Source organism: Schistocerca cancellata, chromosome 5 (genome assembly GCF_023864275.1).
Source record: "Schistocerca cancellata isolate TAMUIC-IGC-003103 chromosome 5, iqSchCanc2.1, whole genome shotgun sequence".
NCBI classification, from domain to species: Eukaryota; Metazoa; Arthropoda; class Insecta; order Orthoptera; family Acrididae; genus Schistocerca; species Schistocerca cancellata.
This window is the reverse complement of record NC_064630.1, coordinates 383,586,555-383,611,525: the sequence shown is the minus strand read 5'-3', so window position 1 is coordinate 383,611,525 and position 24,971 is coordinate 383,586,555. Positions and strand designations below refer to the sequence as shown.

General features: G+C 38.5%; 1 protein-coding gene across 7 annotated transcripts in view; it reads left to right on the top strand.

Annotated features, from left to right (window-relative positions):
- Window positions 1–8,388, top strand: part of LOC126188968 (CCR4-NOT transcription complex subunit 1) — a 130,015-nt gene extending 121,627 nt beyond the window's left edge. For 6 of the 7 annotated variants that reach the window (XM_049930738.1, XM_049930733.1, XM_049930735.1 and 3 more), the window contains exons 40-42: window positions 1,362–1,494; window positions 7,040–7,174; window positions 7,256–8,388. In XM_049930738.1, coding sequence (XP_049786695.1) covers window positions 1,362–1,494; window positions 7,040–7,174; window positions 7,256–7,334 — 347 coding nt within the window. In that variant the 3' untranslated portion in view covers window positions 7,335–8,388. The remainder of the gene's footprint in view (window positions 1–1,361; window positions 1,495–7,039; window positions 7,175–7,255) is intronic. The other variant, XM_049930737.1, reaches the window with a different exon arrangement.
- The last annotated feature ends 16,583 nt before the right edge of the window (window positions 8,389–24,971 follow it).

Here is a 24,971-nt window from a genome sequence, read left to right as displayed (position 1 = left end):
TTGTCTAAAATTTTTTATCATCCATCTGTCACTTCCATGTTATACAGTATTTCAGATTCACAATTTCAGGAGCTTTTTCTTCAGACTCAGTCTTACACATGTAGCAGTTTGAGTGTCTCGTAAATTGATACCCAGTCATTCCTTGGGTTTGTTCCAACACCATTTTCTAGTAAAACACACACACACACACACACACACACACACACACACTTACATCTGCAGTTGAACTGTATCCATTCTTAATCAGTTTTAATCATGTGAACAGTTTAATCTTCAATCTGATGTATTCAAATCTTATTCTTCCAGCTGCAATCATTTATCTCTGTGGAGTTTTGAAGAAATGTTGCACAATGCACCCATTGTCTTAAGTGTAGGTAGTTTCCCCAGCAGGGTCCATGTGCAATTTATATCTAAGTAGAAATACCATTGATTATACTGTAGAGCATTGAGTGTCAGTCTTGGAAGAGAGAAAAGTAATTGTGTGATGTCTGTAAATATGCTTCTACAGTCATGTAAGTGTACACATGTGGAATTTAATATTTCCTGACACTCTCTTTAAAGAAATAAGATTTTTGGTTCCTACTTTCACTTACTACAGTAGAGAAACGATTTAAGTGAGTCCAAGTGAAATGCCTTGTCAGTTTAGGTAGTCGTCATTAGGAATGTAATGTGAGATACTTAGTAGTTTTGTGTAATATTGACTGTTACAGCAACATTGTATTGATGTTTAGGTATGATGCCTTCACCAACTTAACAGTGAAGTTTTGTGTTTGTGCTGCTGAAAGTATTTTATTCAGCTAGGCACATGACAATGACGGCCTCTAATTAAAGACATTAATACAGCCATCTTTGTTGGAACCAAAGTCTATACTTTTTGCTAAGCAGATCAGTATCGGAGCATACTTGATAGTGGATGACTCATTCAGTTCAGTGAAAGAGCTCAATAGATTATTCATTAGTACTGTTTATATTTATAACAAAACAAGATTATGCAAAATGAAGTAACTAATGTTGTTCCCTTATACATCTTGTGAAGTAAAAGAAATGTAAGTATGTGTGAGAGATATTGTTTTCGTAGCAGCTTAGAAGTTGCTGAATGGCAAATACACCATATAAAATTCGATTTGTCAATTCAGTGAATTCATAAACTCTAGACATGCAAAGGCTGTTACCTTAACTATTTGTAGCAATAGCAGTGTGTCATATTTTCATGTATACGGTGCAATGTTATGCATTGTTGGCAGTACTTGGTTTCAAAAGGAGCTGCTGTTAATCTATTTGTTCCAGATAATTTGAGTTTGTGTTTTGCCTAAGCTGTTTTACCCTTCATTTCTTTTACAATTGCTGTTTCGTATATTTAGGGCGGTACCTTTTTCTGAATGCTATTGCCAACCAGTTGAGATATCCAAACAGCCAGACACATTACTTCAGCTGTACATTATTGTACCTTTTTGCTGAGGCCAATACAGAAGCTATCCAGGAACAAATTACAAGGTAAGTTAATTGTAGTATACAGATAAATGTAAATTTTACCAGATTGTTTGCTTCACTGGGTTATAACATGTGCTTGAATTGATTTTTATTTTTAAAAAAATGATTTTCTGCCTTAAATTTCTGAGAATGTCTCTATAAAAATCAGAAAATTGACCTTCCAGCTCTTTGCCATTACCTACAAAGTAGTCCCCTTATGCTTTTGTGTAATACTTCCAGCTATTTTCCTATTGTTGGAAGCAGTGTTCTATATGGCTACTGGCTGAATTGTATTCAGAATTAGTTGAGATATTGCACAAATGTCTCCTTTGGAGTGAAAATGCTGCTCTCTCATACAGTTGTCATAATAGTATTTATTCTCTCATCTCTCAGGTGTCAAATATCTTCCCTCAATCTCCCCAAAACATATCAAAAAAATTCCTTGTGGACAATTTGTCGAATGTCAAAGAAAATCATTAGGATTGATTTGATGTTGCTGTAAACTTTGTCAGCTTGTTTGGACTGTGAGGAGATGGTGTATTCATACTTTTAAGATAGTTTTGTTTTGGGCTCATAACCATAGACCTATTTTTCATCAGCAGTTATTACCCTGCACGAAAAATTTGGATCAGCTCAAACTGTTGTTTGGCTTTCATTGCCCACCTGAAACCAATAGTCTCATTAGTTAGCATTCAGAAAGATAAGGAACAAACTTGACATATCCGGTATGAATTCCAACAATTTTGCGAACCTCATGGATTGTCTGCCTTCTGTTCTTGTGGGTCACTTTCTCATACTTCCGCAATCTCCAGAGTTGTGCATGATGACGGTTGTTCCAATAGTTTGCCATCCTCCACAGACTCCCGGTCATCTTTAAATCACTTAAACTGCTCAAATGTTCTTGCTTGGCCCAGAGCTTGCTTACCAAAAGCTAGCCTTAGCATATTTCAACGGCAGTTTTGTGGATCTTAAACAAAAGTTAATAGTGATACTTTGGTCCTTCAAGTTAGCCATTTTTAAATTGAAAGATGCTGAAGAACCTGGAGTAAAAAAAATGAAATGTTCACACTGATGCACTCATAGCGGCATCATGTGGCTTACTGGCAGTTAAAAAAAGCAAATACAAGAAGTTTACAATGCTGATTGATTGAGTGCAGTATTCAAATTCTCTAAAGGTTTGGGCAGTACGTCGTATGTATGTAGGATAATATGTAGCCATAATCGGTGGATATATGCAAAACTAACAGCAGCAGTGCGTAAATGTGTTAAGTAGAACTTGATAGTAACTATGTTAAGTAGAACTTGGTAGTAACTGTGGTTTCTACTTTTGTATATAATACACCAAAAAACACAACACCGGGAAGGATAGCAGTAACAAAATTTTAGTAAGTTGTGTAGTAGGAAGAATACATTATTAAATTTGTAGATGATGTGAGGGGTATACAGTGTGCCAAATTAGGATACAGAACGGCCACCTCTAGAAGCAACAACCTGGCAGGGCATAGTTGAACTGAGTTTGATGACGGATAAGGGTATGTCATTCCCTGGTGCTTCAACACTTACGAAGAATTTATTTGTCACAGTGGTTGGAGAGTGACAATGTGAAAGTCTCTTCGCTACCCAGAGTGAAAAATTTTCAGTGGGTGAGAGATTAAGAGAACATACTGGTTAGAACAATTGCCTAACACCCTCTGCCTCTGTATCAAGATAGTACGGGACAACATGGGCGAAATGTGTTATTGTGTTATCCTTTTGGAAAGTAATGTCACAGAGACCTTGAAGATAGGATGTCAGAGATGCAACCACTGGTAACCAAGTAACCAGTTATGAGAAGGGGTGATCATGTGTACGCAATAGTATCTGTTACTGAAAATGTAGTATGATGGTAATCTGTGTCCTTTGTTGCCATTTGATGCACCAGTGACACCATTCTGCTGTGCTTAATCGTAGGAAGTCACAACAGAGGTCACCTTTCTGAGCGTCCGTGGTGCTCCTGACATCGTAACATTGTTAGTTTGTGTGGATAGTTGTCTAGTCTTGATGCAAATGAGCCCATTTCCTTATTCATTATATGGGACATGGCCATATCCTGCAGAGCAAATTGAACAGTGTGTGTCCTCTCGGGCACTAGTCTCATGGAGCCACTGACATAATATTATGAAAAGGAAAGTTGCCGCTCACCATATAGCAGTCGCAGATAGGCACAACAAAAGGACTGTCGCAAATAAAGCTTTCGGTCAGTAAGGCCTTTGTCAAAATATAGACAACAGGCGCGCGCGCGCATGCTCACGCAAACGGAACTCTCACACACGATTGCAGTCTCTGGGAACTGAAGTCACACTGGGAGCAGTAGCACCAGTGCCAGATGGGGTGGTGACTGGGTGAGGGAAATGAGGAGGCTGGGTCAGAGAGACTCAGCATCTCTGCCACATGGTGAGTGCCAACTTTTCCCTTTCATAATATTGTTACATTCCACCCTGGATTTTCCATTGTTTGATTTTTGCCTGAAGCCACTGAGATCCCATACGGTGTTGACTAGGACCTCCTCAACCTATCAGTTCGATATATGCATGATAGTTGTTGGATCCTGACCAACACAAGCACCATGGAACAATGAACTGCAGTCTTGATAGGTCACAATCCTCCTCCTGTCAAATCCTGACACCTGCTGTTAGATATTTCTCCTTACACGAGACAGAACATGATCTTCTCAAAAACAAATAACACTCTGATGTGATTTGGAAATCAGAAACCTGCTGAATGACCTTTCCTTGTTTACAGAATGTAAATAGCATTGAGCATCCGTACTTTGTACATTTGCGCTGAAGTGCCAATCATTTGCATAACCATGTACGCAGTAAACTTCCTGCCAACTTAACATTTGTTGTGTGTAATCTTCATGGTATTGAAATTTTAATGGCCAGCAGTATGTATGAATTTTACTTCTAGCTGCAACTTACGGCTGTATATATACAATTTGTTTGTAATGCAGCTGACTGGTTTACTCTTTAAAATATTGATTACATAATGGATGGCATCATAATTTACAGTTACCACTACCTTAATCAGACACAGCAACTGCATAGATTCTTTAATGATTTCCTACATTCAGATAATAATATTATTTTAGTAATGAAGCTTTTTTGTGATTTTTTTTTCCTAATAAATGATTCAAACTGATTGAAACAACGTATTATTGAGAGTTCTTTTAAAGGAAGCAGATATGCTTTAATGAGCTTTAGGGGAGTGAAAAGTGGCAGTTATATATTGTCATGCACTGTACACACGCATGCGCACAAATGCAAATAGTCTATTTTTGACAAAGGCCTTGTTGATCAAAAGTGTTTTTTATATATCTGCTATATAGTGGGTTGCAACTTTCATAGAACTCTCACATTCCATCCTCAATTTTTCATTATTTCACATGTTACCAAATACAGAGCTAATGTAGTTCTCCTCCTATTACCCAAAATAGAACACGGTGTTTCCTGAACAAATATTGAAAGCTAAGCTGCAAGTTGTAAGATGCCATGGATGTCTGTCAAGGGATTTCAACTTTCCTCACAAACTGTCCTAGTAGCCATCCCTTTATCAAGATGTAATACTCTTGTAGATGATAATCAGTTCATTCAAAACAGCTATCACTTGGCGCCAAGTAATTTTTCAGGTGAAAGTAATGGACATAAAGTGCTGTAGTTTATACATCAAACTGCTTCAGTGATAAGTTTGTTGAGTCCCTCATAACAATTAGTTAGATCTTGATTTGTGGAATGTGATCATTTTTGGCCATTGACATTTGCCTTCACCATTCAGTGGCAAGCTCTTCCATTCAAGGGACAGTTTCATAGATGGATAACTTACACGAGAAAGAGGAGAGGGGGTCAGTAGCTGGAAGTTACTAATTCAGGTGTTGTTCAGCTGAGTAAGACTGAAATATTGTCCTGAATTAAGTGGAAGCCCTATTTAATGATTGAGAGTTAATGACAGTTTTCTGCACATAATGTTCAGGCATCACATTTTCAGACTAAAAGGGTAAAAGTCATTCAAAGCCAGAGACAGAAAAAACACACACAGCCTTGACAAATATCTCCAAACACAACAGGCTATTCAAGTACCTCCTCAAAAGTCTTGGAAAGCATGAGGAAGATTGCAGTGGGGTAACAGAGGTTGCAGTAACAGCTTAGCTTTAACCAGAATTGTCCAGATTTGGAGAGAAATGCCTGCAACTGTCCATGTGATGTGTCCAGTTGATCCCACAGAAAGCAGCATCTATTATTCTACCATCATTAGGTGTTGAAAAAAGTTGCAGCCTGTCACAGTATGTAGCCCATCTTGATCCCCAATATCAAAGCAGAGATCTTTCGTACACTTGCCAGTAGGTACTGTACTGTTGCCCTCACTAACAACAGAAACAAGACAAGAGAAAAAAGGCAGCGCAGCCTGATTTGAAAGAGATAAGAAAAAACTTCATATTTAATAAGGGGTTTCTGAGATGCTTGCGACAGTGGCAACGTTCATAGTGCCATTTTTTTAAATTGTAATATTGCATCTTTCATGCTGCTGAAGGTGTCTTTACTGTACATACATGATCCCAATTTATTTGTGAGAATCATTACACGTATGCTCTGAACTCGGAACATTATAGTTACCCCAAGGAAACGAGTTTTCTGAACATTCCAGTTTTTCTGGCTCATTTGAGGCATGATTATTACAACTTGAAAGCTTACCAAATCTTACCATCCATGCTAGTTTACAAAACATAAAATAAGGTAATTTATGAATTATGCTGAGAAACAACAGGAACCTTCATACATTCCTTACTCATTGTCCATTTTGTAGATATCTATTTAATCTCAAAGAAGTAAGATACAACTTGTAAGCATAGGTTTCACAAATGAACTTTCTTGAACATACTCTCACCTTCTTTGCATTTTCTTTTGCATTTCAGGCATTAAGTAGTGGGTGTAATTTTTTTTTTTTTTTTTTTTGCAGTTGTGACTGCAGTTTGTTTTTCACCCTCCAGTTTTAAAGCCATATCTTATTGTAACTGGCTATTGTGAAACTCAAAATGTTTTCTTTGCAATGGTTGAAGAATCAGATTTCTTCAGAATCGCATCCATGCAAAAGTGCGCTTTGAAGTGTGTGCTTACAGATGAAGTCATTGGTATTTTTGAACCTGCTCCAGTCAAGAGGAGACTCAGTGTTTACCTGTAACAACTACTTCACATAAACAAAGTTTTCTTCTCTTTTAATCAATCCTCATAGAGCAGTGATGATTTTGTACCAAGGTTCTACTTTCATTTCTGTACTGTTCAACATTTCCGTGTATGTCAGACGTTCATAGAGTGGGTAAAGTTTCCTTTGAATTACTACATTGAAAGATGGTGGTATAATTTTTTTACATATGTACTAATACATACTGTTCAAAGGAACACAGTAATCATCATGTAAACAAAGTCATTTATGTGACCCAACCCTGGAGATGTACAGTAAAATAATTTTGTAATTTGTTTATATTGTTGTAAGATAAAGTGTTTAAAAAGTAATTATATGCTCTTATTAATTCAAGGGTCCTTCTTGAAAGACTGATTGTAAATAGACCACACCCGTGGGGCCTCCTCATTACATTTATAGAACTTATAAAAAATCCGACGTACAAGTTCTGGAATCATGAATTTGTCCATTGTGCTCCAGAAATAGAAAAGTAAGTACAGTTTATTAAGATTAAATGTTGTGTTTTAGCTCTAGTCAGTGTGATTATTTTGTGTTCTCTAATATTTTACAGGTTGTTTGAATCTGTTGCCAGATCGTGTATGGTCCAAAAACAAGGACAGCCATCTCAGGAAAATGAAATGCCTGAGTAATTTTTTATGAAGTTCAAGTTTTAGTTTTTGTAAAATAAATGTGATAAAGTCTCATTACTATAAATATTTAAAATAATACATGCACAAATGATACTATTGTAAATGAGTAATCTATCTGTAAAGAAAGAAGTTGAGAGCTCTATATATTTTCGGGATTACATTTCAGTTCCTCAGCTATTTTATGTTGAAAAGTTTTTATACAAAGGCTGTTTACAATTTGGAGAAAACAGGGAAGTGAATGTCTTTCTGTATTTAAGAAAATAGACATTTTAACAGTGTATTTGTCCTTAGTGCAACGAATTGTTGGTACCAACTTTAAGATGTGTTTATTTTTGTGGGAAGAATCACTTTGCTCTGTGTACATTAAAAAAGTGTTTGCAAAGATAAAACAATACACTGGTAGATATCAAGGCAGTTTTATATAATAACAAAACAAAAAACTGTAAACACAAACCCCAATATAAGTATTATTTGATCCTTTGGTACTGGATTCAGAGCAATTCACATTGTGTTGCTTTGTGCTGCCAAATGATATTGTACCTTTCTCAGTGTTTGTTTCAATTTAGATGCTAGACAATGTGATAAAAGCATAATCATAACAAATTCCTAGGCTGTGATGAGATGAAAATATAGTATTAGCCAGAAGGTTTGCCAAAATCACGTCTGATATTTTATATTATGTAAAAAGTTAATTTACTGTATCTAAATGTGAATATTACATACCACTGTATGTATAAAAATCGATCGTTGTTTATAAATAGCCCGTCTTTCTCGTAGTAACACATTTCAAGATTATTGTACTACTTTTTGAAATATATTGGTATAAATAAATGTATTGGATTAATGTTCTCCAGCCTTATGCATTACTCTTTAATGTTATGAAATGTTTTTAATGACCTGAGAGTAAAAGTAAAAAGGAAAGGAGAAAAAATAAACCTTGCCATGATTTATGAACAAAACTAAATTCTGTGTGCACTCTGTCTTATTCATTCATTTATTCCTTTGTCAGAGTAAGGGAATATAAATGTGATTTATTAAAATATTTACAGAAACAGTTTCAGTAGTCAACTCTCACTTCTTCATTAACCCTTGAGTTGTTCTAAAAGTCAAAACAGTACAGAAAAGTAAGTACAGCACATTATATTTGATTCTGCCATACTTGTTATCATGAGGTGCAGTGTTGGGTCCCTGTGGAATGGGAGATACATTACAGCTGCTGGACCACAGCCTCCTCTACTGAGGAAGTGTCAGACAGGCCAATTGTATGCCTCCAGAATAGTGTCCTGGAATGTGGTGGTGGTTGTTGTTGTTGTTGTTGTTGTTGTTGTTCTTCTTCTTCTTCTTCTTCTGTGGGTAGATTAGTGGTGCTGCCTCATGAAGTTTACTAACATTCATTTTAAATGGCATTAATTTGGACCCCACTAATAATGTAGATTTCCATATCCACAACTCCATTTAGTTATTTTGTAGTAGTTTATTGTCCGAGATTGTGGTTCGGCAGCTTCATGTGTGTGTTTGAGGTCATCTATTAAGTTTATAAATCAGTAATAAAAACTTTGGTTTATTATTGCTAAATGCATAAACACAAGATCAATCCAGTAAACATCTTGCAGCCCTGTTGTCCCATCTTCACTCCAGATGAAAACCATGCACCACTATCTTGAAAACATACGCACATCTGTCAGCTGCTAAAGTATCTGTCAAGGCTGTCTCATCACACCTACTGCTCACCCAAGTGCTACTGCCAAAAAGGTCCTTTTATCTAAGGTTTCTGCTTTTATTGTAGTGGCTGTGATGCAATTTCCATGGCGGAAGGTAAGCCCAATGTCAGAATTACGATGTGTCTTGTGACTCAAATTGAATATTGTGTAAATTTTCTGTTGATGGTTGATAATACAGATAGTTCAGTGCGTCCAAATGAAATGGAACCCCTCGCAAATTGCCAGTTCTGTTCATCTGCATACTGTGTTCGTAGTGTTTTGGTTGAACTGGGGTGGAAGGGGTGGTAATGTCCAAAAAAATCAAATCACTAGGAAAAATGACAAAGTAAACATTAAATTATGTTATGATCTACATCAAATTATTCTGTTTGATCAAAGGATTACAAAATTGAAATTTGATTTGGTCTAGGAATAGTACTACAAAAGTTATTCATACATCTTTATCAATGTTACAATTAATTAACTGTAATTAAAACTCATAATTGAATTAGTTGTTAGAATCAGTGTATCTGGACAACTTGCTCAGATTGAAATACACAAAATTCCATTCGAAAGGCTTTTCTAAATAAGTGTTAAAAATGAGCAATGTTCTCTTATCAGGCCTTGCTGGATTACTTGATCAGGGTTGCCATAGTTTCTGAAAATAAGGGTATTTCAAATGCTTCAGGGAAATTGGAGAAGTATCGGGCAAATTTGAAACACACGGCAAAAAATCTCGTTTTTGTCTCAGTAGATGAAATGATTTGTTTTCGGAGATATCATGCATCATCGCTGGCTGGGTGCAGCTAAGTATGTTTGCTGCTTCCCTACTCCCCCACTACTACTTCTTTCCCCCTTCCTGCCACTCCCCTCAGCATGCAGTCAGTGCTGCCACCACTTCTTGCTGCCAGTCTAGCAGCTGCTGATGAGAGGCAGAAAGGTGTGACAAATGGCTTGTGTGGTTCTGACTCTCGGAAACTGTATATGCAGCAGCCGGAGATGTCGGTCGTGTGTGCATTAGTTGTGTCTGAGCGATTGTGTGAATGTATGTGTGCTGTCATTTTGTGACAAAAGGTATGGCTGAAAATTTAATTGTGAGAGTGTGATTGTCTTTTCTACATGTCTGTCTGCGGCTCAGCAATAATCTTTACTGTGAGTTGCTACCTATCCTCATTATTATTGATTCTCAGAGTATTTGAACTAGTTAGCTGCTGCAGGGATTGATAACTGTGGTCTCATTACATCAACATGCTGAAACTTTGTATGCTATGTACTCATATATTTCTCAAAAGAAAAATCGCACAATACCTGTAAAATAAAGGATATAACACATTGGGTAATAATTGACAATAAAGAACATAGTAGAATAAACATTTTATTGGTGGTCACCTACAGTGTTAGTCTACACAATTTGTCCCTGCCTTATGCACTTCTTTCAAGGGGCCTACTTTTTTCTGAGGTTATTTCTGTAATCAGTAAAGGAACTTTAAATCTGTCTTGCGACTCCAAGGAAATGCATATTTTTGTCACCGTGTGTGTTCCATTTTATTGAAATAAAATAACATCAGTGGTCTTAGTGAAAAACACATACCATTTGGCCTGCTTTCTCCATCTGAAAACAGTTCGTTACAAAAGATGTTGGTGATGTTAGTACTTAAGATTTTTGCCCACATGAGGAAATGCCATCTGCTTGCAAGTTTATACAAATATCCTCATTTGCACTATTGTTTCTTGTACTGTAGCTGCAAAGACAGATTGTCAACTTACATCTTAACTTATCCTTGAGATGTCAAAATTTGTCAGGGAAAAATGCTAAAACTTGTCTGGAAATCTGGTAAATATCAGGGAATTCCAGTTAGGGAAACTTGTGGCAACATTGTTGATAGAAGCTATCCCCACAATTCCTATTGTCACTGCAAATAAGAGATAGTTCTGACTTCTAATACATATTAGTAAAGCTAAGGATAATTTCTAAAAGACAAACCAAGTATGAAAACTTAAAACAGATGAAGAAAGCTGATAAAGTAAATGCAAGTAAAGTTGGGTGTAGAAAGGGGATGGATAATTTAAAGAAATTTTACGTAGTGGCAGAAAAGAGTCTGTAACGTTACATCACAGCAATTGAGTGGTAATAGATTGGGTGGTTGCAGTCAGTCTTGGATTCTGAAAAGTACGCTGAGTTGGATAGAATTATATCACTCTGTCCTTTCTGTCTACAGCAGTGCTAAAAACTAAACCTGAAAACATGATTAGGAAACCCATGCAGATATTGTGTCAAGGTGAAAATGTCACATGTCTGATGATGACACGACTACATCATCATGAAGGCTGTTCTTTGTTCTAACTGTGAAAGGCTATCACTTAATTTACCTTTTGTAGCTGTTATTTGACCTTGGCAGCCAGTGACAGTGGTCGTGTGTGTGAGAGCTGTGTTTGCATGACACTGTGTATGGGGGTGTCTATTTCAGAAGATGACCTTCTGGTCGAAAGCTTATGTGCTTAGTAGTTATTTTTATTGTACCTGTTTGCGACTCCGCATCTCCACTACATCGTTAGTAGCAGTCTATCCTTTTCATAATGTGATTATTATTCCATCTTGGATTTTCCATTTTTTTATTTATCTTTTTTATCTATTTCTGGATGATGGGGTAAGTTCATTTCAAGCTATGATGACACAAACAGCGACGACCCTATGTTGCATACACAATTTAAAATGTAAGCTACAAAACATAAAGCAAGGGAAAAGTGGTTTGAAGCTCAATGCATAACAGCAACTACAGTTGCATTTTATATCGATGCACCAGAGCTGATATTTAGTCATGTGTTGCTATTACAGGGTTCTGTTTATTTATACTGGTGATTGGAGTGAAAAAGTGGTAGTGTAACCACAAGGAAAATACACGAGACAGGAAAAATGGAAATACAACTGAGTTGTATAGATTACATGAGGCCAATACATAGAGGTGACTAAATTCATGGGGTACTCCCTAATGTCATGTTGTAGCTTCTTTTGCATGGCATAGTGTAGCAGCTCGACATGGCATGGGCGCTGGAAGTGCCCTGGATACTGAGCCATGCTCCTTTCATAGACGTCCATAATTGCAGAAGTGTTGCTGGTGCAGGATTTTGTGGATGGAATAATCTCCTGATTATGTCCTGTAAGTATTCAGTGAGATTTGTTTTGGGCAATCTGGGTGGCCAAATCATTTGCTCAAACTGTCCAGAATGTTTTGACATTACACTTTGTTATCCATAAAAATTCATTTGTTATTGAGGACTGTTAAGTCCATGAATGGCTGCAAATGGTCTCGAAGTAACCAAACATAACCATTTTGAGTCAATGATTGGTTCAAGTGTACCAGAGCACCCAGTCAATTACATGTAAACACATCCTACACCATTATTGAATCACCACCAGCTTGCACAGTGCCTTGTTCACAGCTTGGATGCATGGCTTCATGAGGTTTGCACCCCTCGTGAACCATACCATCAACTCTTAAGAGCTGAAATCTGAACTCATCTGACCAGGCCACAATTTTTCAGTATTCTAGAGTTCTATTGATATAGTGTCAAGCCCAGAAGCAGCACTGTGAGTGGTGATGTGCTGTTGGCAAGGCATTCGCGTCAGTCATCTGCTGCCATAGACCATTAACAACAAATTTCGCCACACTGTCGTAATGGTGATGTTCGTCATATGGTCCACATTGATTTCGGCAGTTGTTTTACCCAGTGCTGCTTGTCTGTTATCACTTACAACACTGTGCAAACCCCAGTGTTCTCAGTCATGCCTGTCAGCCATTGCGTAGTTCATGGTGAGAGGTAATGCCTGAAATCTCGCATTCTCAGCACACTCTTGACACCGTGGAGCTCCCTAATGATTTCAGAAATGGAATGTCCTATGCCTCTAGCTCCAACCACTATTCCGCTTAGAAGTCTTTTAATTCCTGTCGTGCGGCCATAATCACGACAGAAACCTTTCCATATGAATCATCAGAATACCCCACTCCCTTAAATGGCATAAAATGCATATACTGTATTTATAGATATATTTATTCCTATTCAAGAATTCATCTGTGGTATAGAAGTTGTCAAGAACATAAGATTTCAATTTATTTTTGAAGGTATTATTGCTGTCTGTCAGATATTTTATTTCATCTGGTAATTTGTCAAATTTATACAGCAGCATATTTTACCCCTTTCTGTGCCAAAGATAGGATGAGTAAGGGATAGTCTTTCTTTTTTCTGCTATTATAATCATGAATGTCACTGTTGTTTTTAAACTGGTCCATGTCATTGAGAACAAATTTCATTAGTGAGTAAATGTACGGTGAGTCTCTTGAAAGAATTCCCAATCTTCTGAAAAGATGCCTACAAGATGTGCAACTATGAACCCCACACATTATTCTAACCACTTTCTTTTGAGCAGTGAATACTTTTTGTCTAAATGTTGAATTACCCCCAAAATATTATTCCGTATGACATCAGAGTATGAAAGTATGCAAAGTATCTTAGCTTAGTAATTTCTATATCCTCAAAATTGGACATTATTTTCATTGCAAAAGTTGCTGACCCTAGTCGCTTTAGAAGATCCAAAATATGAATTTCCCAATTAAGATTCTCATCTATAAGTACACCCAAAAACTTAGTATGCTCTACCCTGTCTAATGACTTCTGTTGATGTGTTATATTTATCGAAGGAACTGTACTTTTTGCAGCAGAAAATTGGATGTACTATGTTTTTTCAAAGTTTAGAGCAAGCCCATTTGCAGAAACCAATTTATGACTTTTCCAAAGACCTTATTTGTATCGTTTCAACTGGAGTTACTTTTGCTGGATTAAGAATGACGCTTGTATCATCAGCAAACAGTGCCAGTTCAGCTTCCTGTTTCAGATAGGAAGGGAGGTTGTTCACATATATCAAGAACAGAAGGGAACCCATGATTGAACCCTGTGGAACACCTAATGTAATTTCACCCCAGTTAGATGAAGTGGCAAACTTCTTTAAATCACTTGACCCATATAAGGAAACTTTTTGCTTACTGTTCTGTAGTTATGACTGAAACCACTCTTATGCTATTCAATTTATACTATAAAATTGTAATTTCTGTAACATAATGTCATGGTTCACACAATCAAATGCTGTGGACAAGTAACAGAAAATTCCTAATGGTGACATTTTACTGTTTAAAGACTCTTATGTGGACAGTGAGTTGTATATTACTGTCTCAGTGGAACAGCATTTTTGAAATCTGAACAGTGGTTTACTAAGTATCCCATTACTGTTGAGATGGCTAACTACTCATGAGTACATTACTTTCTCGAAGTTTTTTGAAAATGCTGTAAGCAATGATAGTGGCCAATAATTATTGACTTCTGTGGTGTCCCCCTTTTTGTAGAGAGGCCTGACAATGGCATATTTTAACCTGTCTGGGATAATACCTTGAGTTAGTGATGCATTACATATGTGACTCAGAAGATCAGCTGTAATTGCTCCACATTATTTTAATCTCATTAGAGATTTCATCTACTCCAACAAAACATTTATTTTTCAAAGATTTAATAATTTTACTTACTTGACAAGAGGTTGTTAGGTGAAACTTATAATCTCACTAATATTTTTTTCTTTTGAACTGTTCTCACCGATTTTTTTCTCCTACACTTAAGAAATGGTTGTTAAATACATTAGCTACTTGTGTACTGTTGGTTAGGATGGTCTCATTCTCTTTAGTAGTAATACTACCTACCCCAGTGGTTACATTTCCTGTCTCCCTTCTAACAACATTCCAGATAGATTTTATTTTATTGCTGGAGTTGTTAATTTCTGCTCTAACATACATATTTCTTGATTTCCTTACAACTTGTCTCAGTATGTTACAATAATTTTTATAGTGTAAAACTTACTTGTGGATCTTTACTAGTTCTTGCTGTCTCCTAGTTTTCTTTTTCTTTCTCAAGACACTTTAATACCTGTAGTAATCCAAGGTTTCTTTGGTGTGTGTGAAAAGTGTGTGGTGGTACATTTAGTAATTTTCTTTAGGAAACAATGTTCAAAAAGGGATATAAATTTATCAAGAAATATGTTGCATTTATCATTAGCATTTGGCTCATTATATGCATCTCCCCAGTTAACATTTCTTAAGCTTTCTCACAAGGGAACCTCCCCATCGCACCCCCCTCAGATTTAGTTATAAGTTGGCACAGTGGGATACACCTAGAAAAACTGAACACAGATCAATTGAGAAATCAGGAAGAAGTTGTGTGGAACTATGAAAAAAAAAGCAAAATATACAAACTGAGTAGTCCATGCGCAAGATAGCAACATCAAGGAGAGTTTGAGGTGAGGAGCGCCGTGGTTAGCGTGAGAGCTGCGAAACGAGAGGTCCTTGGTTCAAGTCTTCCCTCGAGTGAAAATTTTACTTTCTTTATTTTCGCAAAGTTATGATCTGTCTGTTCATTTACGTCTCTGTTCACTGTAATAAGTTTAGTGTCTGTATTTTGCGACCGCATCGCAAAACCGTGCGATTAGTAGACGAAAGGACGTGCCTCTCCAATGGGAACCGAAAACATTTGATCGCAAGGTCATAGGTCAACCGATTTCTCCACGGGAAAACACGTCTGATATATTCTATACGACACTGGTGACCTCATGTGCGTCACATAACAAGAATATGTTGTCGACCCACCTAACGTGTACACTTGGTGAATGGGTAAAAGGATTCTTCTACCTTGCCCGATTTAGGTTTTCTTGTGGATGTGATAATCGCTCCCAAAAAAGTGATGAAAACATAAGAGTTTGTCACATAAACTGCAACAAATGAATGCAACAGTTTCACAGTCCCACAGTTTTCCCTGTGCTCTGTCAAAACATATGTTTTTAATGTTTTCAAATTTTTCTGTGTGTAGACTGTCAAATCCTGCATATGTCCAAGCAAATCTGAACATGTCCTGGAATTTTGGAGAGCGAAGTTGATTATGTGTGAGTGCCTGAACTTTGATAATTGTCTGAAAATAAAAAATTAAACTTTTCACTTGAGGGAAGAGTTGAACCTAGTACCTCTTAACCACGGGACCACGGCGCTCCGAACCTCAGATTCTCCTTGATGTCGCCTATGTTGCGCATGGACTACGCAATTTGTATATTTTGCTTATTTTTTTTCATAGTTCCACACAACTTCTTCCTGTTTTCTCGATTGATCTGTGTTTAGTTTTTCAAGGCCTATCCACTGTGCCAACTTATAACTAAATCTGAGGGGGGTGTGATGAGGAGGTTCCCTTGTCAGAAGTGCTCTATAGATACCGGGTTGAGTGACCTCACATGTTCGCTTAATGGTTTCCGAACTGTACACCGTGTTAGGTTTTGTAAGTTAATCAGTTGTGCATCATGGTCTGACAATCCATTTACCACAGGGAAAGCATGTGTTTGTTTTACATCCTCTTTCTGTACAAATACATTATCTATTAGTGTGAGCTATATGTGTGGGGAAATTGATCACTGATTCTAAGTTATATGTTGTTAATAACACTTCTAGTTCACTTTTCCTATCGGAATTACTTAGAAAGTTTACATTGAAATCACCACAGAGTAATAACTTTTTCTTTTTGTCTGACAGATGGCATAATAGGGAGTCAAACTTTTTTATGAACAGCTCCCAGTCTCCTAGTGGAGACTGTTGCTAATATCAATACTACATTATCTAGCTGACGTTCACATGCACAAACCTCAAAGTGCTGATCAACACAAAATTTGCTTACTTATACAGTTTTGCATTTATACCCTTATTTTATGAAAATGGCAACTCCTCCTTTATCCATCCTAGGTCTACAAGTGTAAGATGCTAAATTATATCCACTTATAGTAACACTATCCATGCCCACAGTTACATGGTGTTCAGTGAGAATGATGATAGTTGTAGGAGATATAAATGTAAAAAAAACTTGCACTTTCATTCTGTTATGTCATACAGCATCATATTCTGGGGGTAACTCATCAAACCAAACAAAAGTTGGTAGCGAGTAATAAGGATCATTTGTGGTGTAAATTCAAGATCATCATGTAGAAACCTGTTCAAGGAACTTTGTACTCTAACCACTGCGTCTCAGTATATTTGTTCTTTAATGTACTTTGTTCCAAGTAATATATCTCTATTTCCAACCAGTTGCTCAATACATAGTATCAATACTAGGAATAAGAACAATCAGATCTAAACTCATGTAACGTTGGTCCAAAAAGGGATCGAATATTCAGGAACGCACATTTTCAGTAAATTGCCAGCAATCATTAAAACTTGGTTTCAGATAAAGCACAGTTTAAACAGAGTTTGAAAGACTTTTTGATAGGCAACTCCTTCGACGCAATAGATGAATATCTTATCAAGGACTGTTAGAGCAGCTTAAGTAAAAATGCGATTTAGATTTCAGTTTTGACAGCACTTGATCACAAGTCAAGATTCGGCATTTTGTGTACAATAAATTAAAAGTACGAGGGCAGTTCAATAAGTAATGCAACACTTTTTTTTTTCTCGGCCAATTTTGGTTGAAAAAACTGGAAATTTCTTGTGGTATATTTTCAAACATTCCCGCTTTGTCTCGTATAGTTTCATTGACTTCTGACAGGTGACAGCGCTGTACGGAGCTGTTAAAATGGCGTCTGTAACGGATGTGCGTTGCAAACAACGGGCAGTGATCGAGTTTCTTTTGGCGGAAAACCAGGGCATCTCAGATATTCATAGGCGCTTGCAGAATGTCTACGGTGATCTGGCAGTGGACAAAAGCACAGTGAGTCGTTGGGCAAAGTGTGTGTCATCATCGCCGCAAGGTCAAGCAAGACTGTCTGATCTCCCGCGTGCGGGCCGGCCCTGCACAGCTGTGACTCCTGCAATGGCGGAGCGTGCGAACACACTCGTTCGAGATGATCGACGGATCACCATCAAACAACTCAGTGCTCAACTTGACATCTCTGTTGGTAGTGCTGTCACAATTGTTCACCAGTTGGGATATTCAAAGGTTTGTTCCCGCTGGGTCCCTCGTTGCCTAACCGAACACCATAAAGAGCAAAGGAGAACCATCTGTGCGGAATTGCTTGCTCGTCGTGTGGCTGAGGGTGACAATTTCTTGTCAAAGATTGTTACAGGGGATGAGACATGGGTTCATCACTTCGAACCTGAAACAAAACGGCAATCAATGGAGTGGCGCCACACCCACTCCCCTACCAAGAAAAAGTTTAAAGCCATACCCTCAGCCGGTAAAGTCATGGTTACAGTCTTCTGGGACGCTGAAGGGGTTATTCTGTTCGATATCCTTCCCCATGGTCAAACGATCAACTCTGAAGTGTATTGTGCTACTCTTCAGAAATTGAAGAAACGACTTCAGCGTGTTCGTAGGCACAAAAATCTGAACGAACTTCTCCTTCTTCATGACAACGCAAGACCTCACACAAAACTTCAGTGGACTGTTCTTCCTCATGTACCCTACAGCCCCGATCTCGCACCGTCGGATTTCCATATGTTTGGCCCAATGAAGGACGCAATCCGTGGGAGGCACTACGCGGATGATGATGAAGTTATTGATGCTGTACGACGTTGGCTCCGACATCGACCAGTGGAATGGTACCGTGCAGGCATACAGGCCCTCATTTCAAGGTGGTGTAAGACCGTAGCATTGAATGGAGATAATGTTGAAAAATAGTGTTGTGTAGCTAAAAGATGGGGAATAACCTGGTGTATTTCAATGCTGAATAAAACAACCCCTGTTTCAGAAAAAAATGTGTTGCATTACTTATTGAACTGCCCTCGTATATAACACTGTTTCATTCTGACAGTGTATTAATTCTGTAAATATTAGCAGTTCCAATTTACTCTAATGTATTCGCAATTTTGAAAGTCTCCTGATAAATCATTAGGATAATAAGTATTACATTCAAATGTTTTATGTTGTTCTTTCTGACATGTTCCACACCCATGAGAATCATCTCATTTTTTATGTATGGAACAAAAACTGAATCTAATCTAATCACATACACCTCCATTCAGTACTTTGTAGTTATACTGCTGAGCTGCTGTAGTAGTTTGATTACAAGTCTAGCAGTATTATTATTTTTATTTTATTTTCTAATTTTGATCTGTCCAGTAATGCTGCACTATATCCTGTTTCTTCAATAATACATAGTCTACAGCTACAGCTGTTCTAATGTTGAACAAAACAATTGCCAGCCAGAAATGTTCATGGAGAATTAGTAATAAGTTAAAAATAAACTGCATGTCATATGACAAGACTACAAATGTATAAATGTGAATGTTATATATGACAGCGTGTGTTTCACCAAAGTAGACGCTCAAAGCAACATCGCTGCATCACGATGCATTGTTAGATGCTCCAAGCAGATGATGTGTTTTGTTGGTGCTGCACAATTTTCAGGTTTGAATGAGGCAAACTGTCACTGCAGTGTTCATTTTCAGCATGCCAGTGTAGAAGTTGTCAGATAATTGGCTAAGTAAAAAAAAACCTGTACAATTTACACACACATTCATTTCTTTATTTATATACAAAAGCAGCGTTCCAAATCTTCCTTCGTGAAAGACAACATGCGCCATACTAGTGTGCTGATTTGAAATTCTAGATCCAAATACAGGATGATTATAATTAACACTTCGCTGTGGCTGACGCTTATAAGCGTCACAACAATCCACGAGCCAGTGCGGCTGACGCTTGTAAGTGTCTGCGCTCACTGTCGGATTATTCAGTCTAGTTGCAGCGTCTAAGCTAGCATCAAAGCATATAAACTTTTGTTTTGTGTGGTCAGTTATTGATCGTATATTGTTCGTAATGGTGGCTAATGAACCGACACCTAGACTTCCAATGTGAAAAGGAGCAGGAAAAGCGTTAAATTGACAGAGGAACAGTTACAGGGTTATTACAAATGATTGAAGCGGTTTCACAGCTCTACAATAACTTTATTATTTGAGATATTTTCACAATGCTTTGCACACACATACAAAAACTCAAAAAGTTTTTTTAGGCATTCACAAATGTTCGATATGTGCCCCTTTAGTGATTCGGCAGACATCAAGCCGATAATCAAGTTCCTCCCACACTCGGCGCAGCATGTCCCCATCAATGAGTTCGAAAGTATCATTGATGCGAGCTCGCAGTTCTGGCACGTTTCTTGGTAGAGGAGGTTTAAACACTGAATCTTTCACATAACCCCACAGAAAGAAATCGCTTGGGGTTAAGTCGGGAGAGGGTGGAGGTGATGACATGAATTGCTGCTCATGATCTCCACCACGACCGATCCATCGATTTTCCAATCTCATGTTTAAGAAATGCCGAACATCATGATGGAAGTGCGGTGGAGCACCATCCTGTTGAAAGACAAAGTCGGCGCTGTCGGTCTCCAGTTGTGGCATGAGCCAATTTTCTAGCATATCCAGATACATGTGTCCTGTAACGTTTTTTTCGCAGAAGAAAAAGGTGCCGTAAACTTTAAACTGTGAGATTGGACAAAACACGTTAACTTTTGGTGAATTGCGAATTTGCTGCACGAATGCGTGAGGATTCTCTACCGCCCAGATTCGCACATTGTGTCTGTTCACTTCACCATTAAGAAAAAATGTTACTTCATCACTGAAAACAAGTTTCGCACTGAACGCATCCTCTTCCATGAGTTGTTGCAACCGTGCCGAAAATTCAAAGCGTTTGACTTTGTCATCGGGTATCCGGGCTTGTAGCAATTGTAAACGGTAAGGCTTCTGCTTTAGCCTTTTCCGTAAGATTTTCCAAACCGTCGGCTGTGGTACGTTTAGCTCCCTGCTTGCTTTATTCGGCGACTTCCGCGGGCTACGCGTGAAACTTGCCCGCACGCGTTCAACCGTTTCTTCGCTCACTGCAGGCCGACCCGTTGATTTCCCCTTACAGAGGCATCCAGAAGCTTTAAACTGCGCATACCATCGCGGAATGGAGTTAGCAGTTGGTGGATCTTCTGAACTTCGTCCTGAAGTGTCGTTGCACTGTTATGACTGACTGATGTGAGTGCATTTCAAGCACGACATACGCTTTCTCGGCTCCTGTCGCCATTTTGTCTCACTGCGCTCTCGAGCGCTCTGGCGGCGGAAACCTGAAGTGCGGCTTCAGCCGAACAAAACTTTGAGTTTTTCTACGTATCTGTAGTGTGTCGTGACCATATGTCAATGAGTGGAGCTACAGTGAATTTATGAAATCGCTTCAATCATTTGTAATAGCCCTGTACTAGACGACAGTGATTTTGTGTGTAGCGAGGTCGAGGCATACCACGAAGATTGTCATTTAGAGGCTGCAGAAGAATTGCAGAGTGATGATAGCGTGGAAGCACAGCTTTTGAATCTGTTTTGTGACAGTTCCGAATCTGACGATACGGATCATGACGATTGTGTGGAAATCAACGACGAAAAAGAGCCCGACCTGTCACACGAAGATAATCCAGGTGTCATGGCATAAAGAACCACATAATATGCAGTATCACCCATTTATGAAGGAAGAAGTTTTGCAAATTCATCCTGCTCGCAGTTCTCCCATGGATTTCTTCATATTATTGGTAACAGACGAATTGTTGCAACTTGTAGTTGACGAAACGAACGATAACGCAGTCAACATATTGCTGAGCGAAAATACAAAAGAGGGATCTAGGATCTATAAATGGAAACCTGTAAGTATCGACGAATTACTAGTCTTCCTAGGTGTTTCGTTACATATGGGTAACGTAAAAAATCCACAATTAAAAGACTACTGGAAGAAACAACCGCCATTTGAGAATAGAGGAATAGCGACGAGTATAAGCAGAGACCGGTATTTGATCATATTATGCTCTCTCCATTTTGCAAAAATCCACTCCCAGGGAACCCGAAACCAGACGATCGTTTATATAAGATACGACCTATACTGGATTATTTTAACACGATAATGTCTCAAGTGTATTACCCGGGAAGAGATTTATCAATAGATGAATCAATGATTCTTTGGAGGGGAAGATTCTCATTTCGACAATACCTTAAATGCAACTGTAGTAAATATGGCATTAAGATGTATATGCTCAGCAATCCAGACGGTTTCATAAATAAGTGCGCTTGGTACACGGGAAGTAGTGGAGATATGGGGGGAAAAGGTCACGCTGAAAAAGTCGTTTTGCATTTGATGGCAGAAGAGCGGCATGTTGGTCATCACACTTACTTGGACAATTATTATAAGAGTTTTCATTTACCTACAACTCTGTTGAACCTAAAAACACTTTCCGCAGGTACTCTGAAATTAAATAGGAAATATACCCCCGAAGACGTTGTATCGGCAAAACTTGGGAGAGGAGAGAGAATTGCGCAGTGTTCTAATGGAGTTATGATTGGAAAATGGTTCAGATGGCTCTGAGCACTATGGGACTTAACTTCTGAGGTCATTAGTCCCCCTAGAATTTAGAACTACTTAAATCTAACTAACCTAAGGACATCACACACACCCATGCCCGAGGTGTATTATTTACGTTAACGAAAGACTATCCCCTGGCCGTAAAAACTATTCTTTCGTGTCACCGACTAGCTAGTTTTCAATTCTCTATATCTGTATAACGAATTCTCAGAAAATAAAATGACGTTGTACGATTACAGAATGAACATTATAAAGGACTTCCTTCCACCAATGGACGTTCCACGAAATGTGAGCAAGAAACATCATAAACAAACACACGTTGTGCTACAGCGGGAAACTGCTGCATGGAAGAAGCAAGTTACGAGGAAGCGGTGTAAGAAGTGCGCGGAACAAGGCAAGCGCACTGATACACCATACGAGTGTACAACCTGCCCAGACAAACCTGGATACTGCTTCAACTGCTGTATAATTTCCCAAAAGTAGCAAAAACGCGATATCAGGAAAATTCCGATTATCAAAGACAACTTCTTTTATTTCTTTTGACATTGCATGGTTTCTTTTTATGACGTGAAAGGTTAGAACTTTTTTTCGCGGGTACTCAGAAAATGGTTTTCTTTTGTGTTAAGTCGACTTATTTCTTATTGCGTTGTAAGGCGTTCACTTCAGTTTTTTGCGAAAGAATTTGTTGTGCTAAATTTGTTTTAATAGCATCGCAATTGAAGTGATGGGGGACACGAGAGAAGCCTCCACGTAGGGTGTGTTTTGCTTACTAATTTCTACATATCCGGACGTCTATGATAAATATAGACGGCTAATTCTCTCATACCAGGAGCAAACATTCTACTAAATTGACGACCTCTATCAGAGTCAATCTTAAAAATGCATATTTGAAGTAAATATAATTTCAGATGAATCCAGTTTCCTTTTTTTTTCCTTCTTAAGAATTTGCGTTTTGGAATCCAAATTTTTCCTGAATGCAGTGGATTTGTTGCTTGTTTGAATTGTATTTTTTGTTGCATTATCAATAAATCACGAATATTTGAATGACGTCTGTGACCCCTATAGGTGTCAGACAGCAAACAGACTTTAAAACATGACCACAATACAGTCGAAGCTTATTTGAAGTAATGCATCTAAGGTGTCATCATTAAGTCAGTATAGAACATGGTCCTACATATCTTAAAAGGTCTCGCGTCAGCCTGTAGCTCAGGTGTGCTTAGGAGCGTCGGCCCCGAGCGGCACCTGCCATTTCAGTGTGTTACCAGCCCGCACTCGAGCGTTACCGGCCCGCACTCGCACGTTGCCGGGCCGCACTGGAGAGTTGCTCGCTTGCACCTATGCAGCAGCGAAAGTGTTCAACTTTCAAAATGCTGTAGAAATAACACCACTGCTCAGAATAACGTCAAATTGCAACGGAATTTTATCAGAGAAGGGGGAAAACGTATGGCAGAAGAAAAAAATAGTATGAAAATTGATCAATAGATGGCGCTGTGTGTGTCAGGATACGTAAATGAAAACACCCGTCATGCGCACGACCCATTGAAGTTGTTATAAACACGCGTCTGCGATGTTCGCCATGACTGTCTCAATGCAGGATCGCGCTCTGCTTGTAAAGCTGTATTACAAGAATGATGACAGTGCACACGTCGCTCTGCAGAAGTTCTGGGCACTGAAGGGTTTGAAGAAAGGCGTTGGTCCGATGACTGCCGTGGGTCTGGAGAAAATGATTCAAAAATACGTTCTTTTGGTGTGCAACCTAGTAGAGGGAGGAAACTAATTTATTCGACGTCAGTGGAAGCAGTGGCCACAGCAATGCAGGAGACGAGTGGTGGTGTGCAAACGTGTAGTATACGGACAATTGCCTGAACATTGGACATACCCGTGAGCACGGTGTGTAAAATCCTACGAAACATCCTTCTTTGCTAACCATTCAAAATTACCAATGTGCACGAGTTGTTTCCTGTTCACCTGCCAGCAAGAGACCTTTGCTTCAGAATTTCTTGCTCGGATGGAAGTGGACAATGATTGGCCTTGGGAGATTTTGTAGACAGACAAAGCCCACTTCCATCTGACAGGATATGTCAATGCACAGAATTGTCGAACACGGGTAACAGAAAATCCACACGTAAATCAACCAGTACAGCTTCATCCTGAAAACGACATTATGTGGTGCGGGTTGACGGCATCATTTATCGTAAGGCTTTAAAAAAAAAAAAAAGAGAGAGAGAGAAAGGTGGTTTCCGTCCACTTAACTGTATCATCACTGGTAAGCGCTATGATTGTCTTTTGCGCAACACGTCATTCCAGCTCTCCAACAGCGTGGATGTGTGGATGGAATCACTTTTTATGCAAGATGGCGCACCTCCGCCCATTGCAAATCCAGTTAACCAGCTGCTGAAGCGACGTTTCGGAAATGCTAGAATTATCAGCCGGCGTTTCCTTATGGCCTGGCCATCCCAATCACTTGATCGTAATCCGTGTGACTTCTGGTTGTGGGACTATCAGAAAGATGATGTAATCAGTGTTCCTATTGCAAACTTAGCTGCATTGA